The sequence below is a fragment of the Glossina fuscipes genome, unplaced genomic scaffold, assembly GCF_014805625.2.
Source record: "Glossina fuscipes isolate IAEA_lab_2018 unplaced genomic scaffold, Yale_Gfus_2 0, whole genome shotgun sequence".
NCBI lineage: Eukaryota > Metazoa > Arthropoda > Insecta > Diptera > Glossinidae > Glossina > Glossina fuscipes.
The window spans coordinates 9,592,570-9,601,402 of record NW_023998414.1 but is presented as its reverse complement, the minus strand read 5'-3'; the positions used below and the strand labels follow the sequence as shown (position 1 = coordinate 9,601,402).

The following is an 8,833-nucleotide window of genomic DNA, read 5'->3' as shown; positions in this document are numbered from 1 at the left end:
ATATATATATATATATATATATATAAATTATATAAGTATATTGTCTGTACATATATAAAGAGTTCGTTTTATGTACATTGTATTATATATATATATATATATATATATGTATATATAGTATATGTAAAATATACATGCACGTGTAAGTATTTTTTTTTTTTTTTTTTTGCTTTGTGAGTCGGAGAGAGAAATCTTCCAAAGAACCTGTTGACCCTTGCCAGCAGCATGCACGATTCATCATCCATGGCGCCTACACACATCATCGATCATGGGAGTTTAGTGGATTACCTTACTAGTTTCCACTGCCTCTCATCTCCACCCGCTGCCTTTCTAAGTGCAGTTCCCGGAGCATCTTTGATGTGCGCGCGCGCGCCAACGCGTGTGTGTGTGTGTGTGTGTGTGTGTGTAAAATGCCTCCTCTTTTAACTCGGATAAACATAAACGAATCATTTCAAAAACCAAAATCAAACCCAATTTTCACTGATGGGAATAACAACGAAAAGAATGTTTTTATCTAAATAGTTTATCTTTCGAATTTGACCAAAACATAACATGTATTGATATCATTTCGTTAGTTACAAATAGTTGGCATAACGCTCGCTCCACTTTTACAAGCGTCATCCGGAATTTATCGCTCCTAACCTGTGACTTTTACGAATACGTTTCAACAAATATTTATTTAGTTATCTTTGCATTACCATGGATTATTCATAAGCTAAAATACGTTTTTTTTTCCCCCCCAAATCATTCTATTTCAAGTTCAATATTGACTTTTAGAGATTTTCTAGATTATCTTTGAAATAATCTAATTAAAAATATTTATGTTAATGATTTAGCCGCGATTGATGTCAATTCTTCCTTTAATAAAGCGAACCTTTCTCCCTTGGTATTTCTTCAAGAGCAACGCATACACCAACACTAACGTACACATCAGCAGTACAAAGAATCACTTCTTGTATTTATATTCATTGCATTACGTGTTTGCAAAAGTTTTGATCAGCGATTTTTACAGGTAAAAATGATGAAGAAATTGGAGATACCAATGCACATAACGGTTAAATTCGATGATTTTGATAATCCTCTATATAAAATAACAATTTTCGATTTAATATTATTGACTTATTCAGCTTAAATGGAATTAGTGGAGCTAATCGAACCAATAATCATGGAGTGCTCAAAATTCTTCTTCTTCATTATTTTTTTAGTTTATTTATGAAATCTACTGCCGAAACCCATCAAACACTTTCAGAGACTTATGGTGAAGGTACTCCATCATATCCCAATTGTTAGTTATATGATGAATTTTCGGCCAATGAAGGACCAAAAAAGTTTAAAGTCCAATGAATTGGAAGACTTGCTAGATGAAAACCAAGAAAGAAGGAAGAATGGCAATCTTAAGAATTGAGTGAAAATGCAATTTTTTTATTTCTATTTATTACACATGAAGCTCATCTAAAATGAATTAACAGTCGAATTCAATTCGATTTTAAAAGTAAATTTTATACTAATTAATATTAAAAACTAGTATAAGATACATAAGGAGAAAGAAAGGAAAGGAAAGAAAATAATACACAAACAACTAAATAATAATTCATGTGTAAATAAATAAGAAAGAAAAAAAGAGAATGTACACAGCTAGCGTAGACACAAACCCACAACCGGAAAATGCAAGTAAATCCCGTACAAAAGCTCGGCAAACGGTACAGTAAACAACACTAATTAATTTTTTAGATCATAATGAGATGTTAAAGTTAACATCACCTAGTCCTAGTTTAAATACGGCATAGGCAAATCGCGGGTATCAAGCAAGCTCGTTTTGATAGACTGTAAGGAATCCGATATTGAGATTAACTGATTGGCAACATTTAGGTTTCCGCAAGCAACTCTAAACGGTTTAAACTGCTCATAATTATATTTACATTGACTCACCTTAATGAACATAAAGGGCCTAGAGAAGCGTTTAGGGACATTAAAGCTTATCTCATCAAGTAATGTGGATGCATCGATGGTACCATTAATTAACTTAATGAAGAAGGAGACACCAAGGATAAATCTACGTTTCTCATCAAGTCACGCCAAGGATAACGGAAGCAATCTATTTTCATAAGGAGGAGATGGAGAAGCAGGTGTCAACCCAAATTGCTAAGGGCAAACAGCAAGAATTGCTTTTAAACTGATTCAATTGAATCTACATGACGCACCACATACACAATCGAAGCACACCCTAGTACTGGTCTAACTATGCGCATGTATAGCCTTTTTGTAATCTCGGGACCCTTCAGCTCTTTACACTACCTCTTAATGAAACTAAGCGCGGACCTAGCTTTACATAAAGAGAGCTGAATGTAAAAATCAAAACGAATAGAACCCTTAAATCGATGAACGAATCAACGCTTTCCAACTTATGAGAATCAAGGACATACTCAGTACAGACTTCCGTCTTACGAAAGAAAGCTTCGTGTATTTATTTAGATTTCATTTCATAAAATGTAACGAGCACGATCTAACCAAATTGTTTAAATTGCGACGATTGCGACTCCAAAGAGAGGGAAGAAAACATTTTAAGATCGTCAGCGTGCATTAAGATCTGGCAGGATTTAATCACCGAGGAGAGATGACTAATTTGTAAACTAAATAAAAGAGATCCTAAATGACTGCCTTGAGGGACGTCAGACGTCACGGGAAATTCGTTCGACGTAACAAAGTTAAACAGAAAACATTGAAAGATCTGTTATGCAGACAAGAGCTTATGCATTTCACTATGTTGGAAGATAAGCCAGGGGTATACAATTTGAAGATCAATAAATTGTGGTTAACTAAATCAAACACTTTGCTAAAATCAATGTATGCGACATCCATGTCTTGCAGCAGAACGTCGTAGACAGAACCACTTTTCATAAATTTTTTGAAAAGTTTGTTTATCCTATGTTTGTAATATGGCGGGCACCTGCTTCGAGGCCGAGTTTGCTTAAACGGACGCAGAAATACATTATAGAACGACGGCAATAAGGTTTCAATATTTCCTGGAAGAGAAATCGAGCTTAATATATGAGGAACGAGATTTGGTTTTGTTAAAACCATAATATTTATTGGAAGAAGTTGGATTTGCCACATTAGAATGTCAGAACGGACCATCATGCCTATAATAAAAGGAAATACAAATTGCTAGATGATACAGATCCTCAGGTAAGCTAAAAGGTGGACAGCGATTTACAACTATCAAAAATCTAGCATTCTGCCATTACAATTGGGAGTACGGTTGTAGTCAAGTAAATTGCGATCATTGGGGTTCATTGAAAAATCCAATAGCTCCATCAGATGTTAGAGTGGGAACGATGCAGAGAGAATTATCACTATAACGCCAAGTGACTTGACTGAGTGTAACAAATTGAAGCACCCCCACGCTGTGACTACACATTAGTAGATTTAGACTTTTCGGCCACGTTACAAATGAGGGCAGCATGTTTCCTAGAAATGAAGATATCCGCATTTGGGAAAATATAGGAGCAAGTTACGTATAACTGGTTATTGGCAATTTTTAACTGAATGATAATAAAATCAATGTCGGGAGGAGTAGAAAATTATCATGAATCATTCTGATTCAGTGCCCACTTTTGTTCAACGTGATGTAAAAAAGCACTCCATGTCAAAAAGTAACAGACAAGACATTGAAAAGAGAAGAGAGACAGATTGTGAAAAAAAAAAAAAAACAAACAAGTTTGTCTCGCACACAAAAATGATCTCTCAAATTGGACATCAATTTCGTACTACTAAAGACACAGTAAGCCAAGAGAAGAAGCTATAAAGACGCAAAAAAAAATAAAAATAAAAGAAGAAAAACACAAGAAAAGACTTATTATGGAGAGCATCTAGTGCTGATTGCAAAAACCGAAACGAATATCACGACAAGAAGATCAATATAATTTAATTAATTGAAAAACTTTTATACTTTGTTATTAATCCTTTGCACTCGAAGTTTTTTTCTGATTCGTATTACAATCCGCGAGCTGCGACTGTCATTTGTCACCAACAGCGCAACACCCGAATACTAGTTTTTACGATTGGTTTTTGTTTTTATGTTAAGAATTGAAAATTATTTACAATGATGTCTCCGTAGCGGAGCCCTCGAACGCAAAGGGTTAATTATTCTTCAAACGTGCGTAAAGCTGTAAAGCAATAAGATAAGAAAAAAAAGAAGTTGCAAAATATCTTTGCACAAAGTAGAAGTAGTACAGCCACAAGGCGCCCGCGCACATTTACCAAACTTAATGTCACTTATCACAAGTTGCAAGAGTTTTCCAAAAGATACACTCTTGCACTTCAAATGGGAAATTTTACCCCAGTCAGCGTACTCACCAGACATCGCACCTCCTGATTACCACTTGTTCAGATCGGTGCACCATGACTTGGCTAGCACGCGGATCCGCAAAGTTGAAGAAATGCGAAAATTGATCGGTGATTAGATCGCTATCAAACCAACACAAGTTCTTTCGATATGGTATCGCCATGTTACCAAACCTATTGTAAAATATTGTCGAAAATGATGGAAACTATTTTGATTAACATATATATGGCGCCAATTTTTCGCAATAATTGCCTTTTTCAAGTTAAAAAATAATTAAAATTCTTGCAAACAATTAATTAGATTATTTCGGGCGGAAGCGAAAGCATTCAAGCGATGAGAAAAGTGATTATTTATTTAGGCTTTTCTTTTGAGTGTTTCCATGCAGTGGACGTAAAAGCTTTCAATGAAATCCGGCTAATGGTAATTTTAAAGGCAAACATTTAATAAAGTATCCTTTGCATCCCAAAAAGCTTGACGACATAATCTTCATTGATGATTACTAAATTGATAAATCGATTTCAGTTCGTTCTGCAATATTTGTTGCGTCTCCCGTATACCACGATTAATTCGTACGGCCTCTATCGAAACTTCGTTATACAAATCTTTTTATTCATTTATTTAAATTAAGATATATTTTCAATAACGGAAGAATGCTCGCCGCAAATACTAACTAGTTGTGCAAACAAACAAATGGGCAGACGGGCCTGTTTAAATGTATTCCAAATTTGAAACTTGCCAAGAATGCATTCAATTTTAGTAAACCATAGTATTGGGTACGCGTAGTTAATTTATTCCATCATAGCTTATTAGTAATGAGCAAAAAAACCAATTACTTGTTGCTTTTAAAATACAGAGGTTACGGTTAAGGTATTTGGCGCACTTTCATTACCAACCTGCGTAAAAGATGTCGCTGTGACATTTTAAGTCGATAGCGTCATTTTTGCGGCCAAGAGAATGCTTACAACATAATACAGAGGCAGTGACAGACGGGTGGACAGACGGACATGCTTACATCGATTTAGAATTAGATGCTAGTCAAGAACAAAGACACTTTGTGGGGTCTTTGATGCTTCCTTCCGAGCATTGCAAACATTTCGAGGCAATGAATATAGCCGTCAACCAAGTAGATATGGTTTAACCGGTCAAAAAAAAAAAAAGCACTTCAATCGCTTTGATACCAAATATTATCGCTTGACTTCAAATTGCTATTTATTTGAAACGACTCGAAGCGATGCGGTTATAAAACTTTCTAGCGCTCTGCTCCTAAATGCTAACCTCTCCGACTGCAGTTGTAATAAACACTGTACATGTCGATCTAAATATTCAACCTGTTAGCAATTTAGTTCGACCCTTTTTTAAGGGATTTTAAATAGATTTTCAAATTGCTAAGCACGAGCTTATATTCCATCAACTTATTTGCTTCCTTCAATTAAATGCGTACTTGACTCTAATGCCTCTATTTTGAAGTAAAGTTTCCCGCAAATGCCTTCTTATACCCTTTAGAGTGATCATTTATATAGTGTTGCGTATATCTTAAAGACAATTCAAATAAAGAAGTCACAATTTTGTCCTATACCCTTCAGTACTAATTACAATCCCTCTTGCCGAACCGGTCCAAAATAATTTCTACTCCCAATATAAAGCTCATGTTGTTACACTATTCTCGTTAGGAACAAATTGTGCGCACTATCTGTGATGATAGTAAAGGCCGTAAATTAGATCTGTGGCAAAAAAGGAAAAATGAACAGTGTATCAAGTGGTAAACAATGTCCCAAAGCTGAGCTGACATTTTCTTATGAAATCATGAGCGCCGACCAGTTGAAATAATGCTCATTTGCATTCAATCATGTGGAAAATAAAAAGAATCATAGGCAAAATCTGATATTATTCAAGGTTAACGGATTATCCCGTGGTCGATCCAACAAATACCATTCGAAGGTGAATAAAAGAAACGTATACAAAATGAAACGAAACCTTTTACATAAGTTTTTAAATTGATATCATATGAGTATAAAAAATAAGGAAATAAGGACTTAAAAGCAACACGCTATTGGTTTAAGTTCCAAATTTGGTTTCTCTTATTCAAATATAATTTAATCAGCAAAGCAAGGTAAAATGATTAGTCGCTGTTTACAGCGTTGACAATGATTATAATATGGAAGCAAGTGCCACGATGCCGGTATTTCGTTATTAATGCGCACTTTGTTTATAAATAACACCCGTCACTTCGCCATCCTTTTGAATAATGCAACGTCTGAAACGAACGTAATAAGAAAAAATGTCAGATGGTCAACTTGCCGTAACAATCATCCAATAGTTTACACATACTTATTCCCACTGTACAAAACGATAGTAGGTGGATTTTGATTTGGTTCCAGTTTGCAGGCTTGTTCCGATATGGCCATTCCAATGCCAGACATATTTAGATTAATTTTACCTTTTGCTATTTTTTTTTTTTTTGGTTTGTTTGTAATAATAAAAAAAATTTTATTTTGTTTATTTCTTTTTTCTTCCAAACATAATTTACCTCCTAGGCATAGACCCTGACGATTAGCTATTAAACATCCTACGGTATCAGGCTGTTGAACGCTGTGTAATTCATTAATATTTTATTTTCTTGAACAGAAATAAAAGATAAATTTCTTACATTTCCTTTAAAACTTTATCTAAATGTTGCTCCATTTTAACTCTAAAAACAGAAGCACTTTGCTGTGACTATTATTGATAAACAAAATTGAATTTGTTGAGAACAGCTGTTTTCAAAAGTGCTGCCATTGTCAATTTTTTTTTAACGAACAAGAAGTTTATCGATTAATGGAAGACGAATTCATCGGTAAGCTATCGATAAAGTTATCAAAAGTATCAATGCATGTACGCAAATAAGAACACTTACATCAAAATAACTAAAAAAAATTTATGAGCGTTTTTTTCCCTAAACTCTTCAGAAGATAAAGTGTATGTCTATGTTATAGCTTTACAAGCAATAGGTTCCAATTAGCTTCATCGACATTAAAATTCTATTTATCGAAACGCCAACCAATGAAAAAAATATAAACTTTTAGCTTTCGTATTCAAAAATATTATATATAATATTAGTTTGGGGAAAAAGAAATCCATTATTTTTTCGGTAGATGGCTGCACTGATAGATTTCTCGTAAAGTATCGATCAAACAATTTCCAATACTGTACATTTCGCAGTAAAAAAAATTATTTTGCTGTTTTTTGTTTGGTGCATTCAGTTGTGAGTTACAGCGTGTTAAAAATGGAAGTGAACAAAGAGAAAATTCGGTACATTTTACAGTTTTTCTTTGACAAAGGTGGAAATGCAAGCCAGGCCGCTAAAATTGTGAATGGTGTTTATGGTTCCGATACTGTAACAGCCAATTATGTGCAATTTTGGTTTCGTAGATTCCGTTCAGGAATTTTTGATGTTAAGGATGCACCTCGCACAGGTAGGCCGGTCGTCGAAAATGTCGATAAAATCGGAGAAATGATCGAAGTTGACCGGCATGTTAGCAGTCGTAACATCGCTCAGGAGCTAAAAATCGACCATAAAACAGCTTTAAACCATTTACACAAAGCTGGATTCAAAAAGGAGCTCGGTGTTTGGGTGCCGCACCAATTATCAGAAAAAAACATGATGGATCGAATTTCCATCTGCGAAGCCTTGGCCAAACGGAATGAGATAGACCCATTTCTTAAACGAATGGTGACTGGAGATGAGAAATGGATCACATACGATAACCCTGTGCGAAAACGATCGTGGTCAAAGAGCGGTGAAGCACCTCAAACGGCCAGAAAGGTTTTGCTATGCATTTGGTGGGACTGGAAGGGGATTATTTATTATGAGTTGCTTCCATACGGCCAATCGCTAAATTCTGATCTCTACTGTCAACAACTGGACCGTTTGAAGATAGCGATTGACCAGAAACGGCCAGAATTGGCCAACAGGAGAGGTGTCGTGTTCCACCAGGACAACGATAGGCCACACACATCTACAGTGACTCGCCAGAAACTTCGGGAGCTTGGTTGGGAAGTTTTAATGCATCCGCCATACAGTCCGGACTTGGCACCAAGCGATTATCATCTTTTTCTTGCATTGCAAAAATTCTTTAATGATAAAAAATTGCAATCTAGGGAGGATTGTGAAAATCGACTACTAGAGTTTTTTGCAAACAGAGACCAGGACTTCTATGAGAGAGGCATTTTGAAGTTACCTTTAAAATGGCAACAAATCATACAACAAAACGGTGCATATTTGACCCAAATCGGACATTCCGAAGTGTGGTAAATAAAGTCCTGAAGTTCATATAAAAATAATGGATTTCTTTTTCCCCAAACTAATATATCTTTCCCGACCAAAAAAAATTATTGTTTTTTCCATTGACGCAGTTATTTAACAATGAACTCTTGGAAGACATTTTTAACAGCGTCACGTTTATGAAAATTAAATTTGATGACGTCATCGAAGGCGCTCACCTTTAATTT

At 35.2% G+C, this 8,833-nt stretch overlaps 1 protein-coding gene across 1 annotated transcript; it reads right to left on the bottom strand.

The window, feature by feature from the left end:
* Positions 1–6,391: 6,391 nt before the first annotated feature.
* LOC119644659 lies at positions 6,392–7,051 on the bottom strand. Its single transcript, XM_038044320.1, has 4 exons — positions 6,993–7,051; positions 6,873–6,934; positions 6,674–6,788; positions 6,392–6,599 (listed from the first exon to the last, which is right to left on the bottom strand). Exons 1-4 carry the CDS (start codon positions 7,025–7,027, stop codon positions 6,536–6,538), a joined length of 276 nt encoding a protein of 91 aa, XP_037900248.1. The 5' UTR covers positions 7,028–7,051; the 3' UTR covers positions 6,392–6,535.
* Between the last annotated feature and the right edge of the window lie 1,782 nt (positions 7,052–8,833).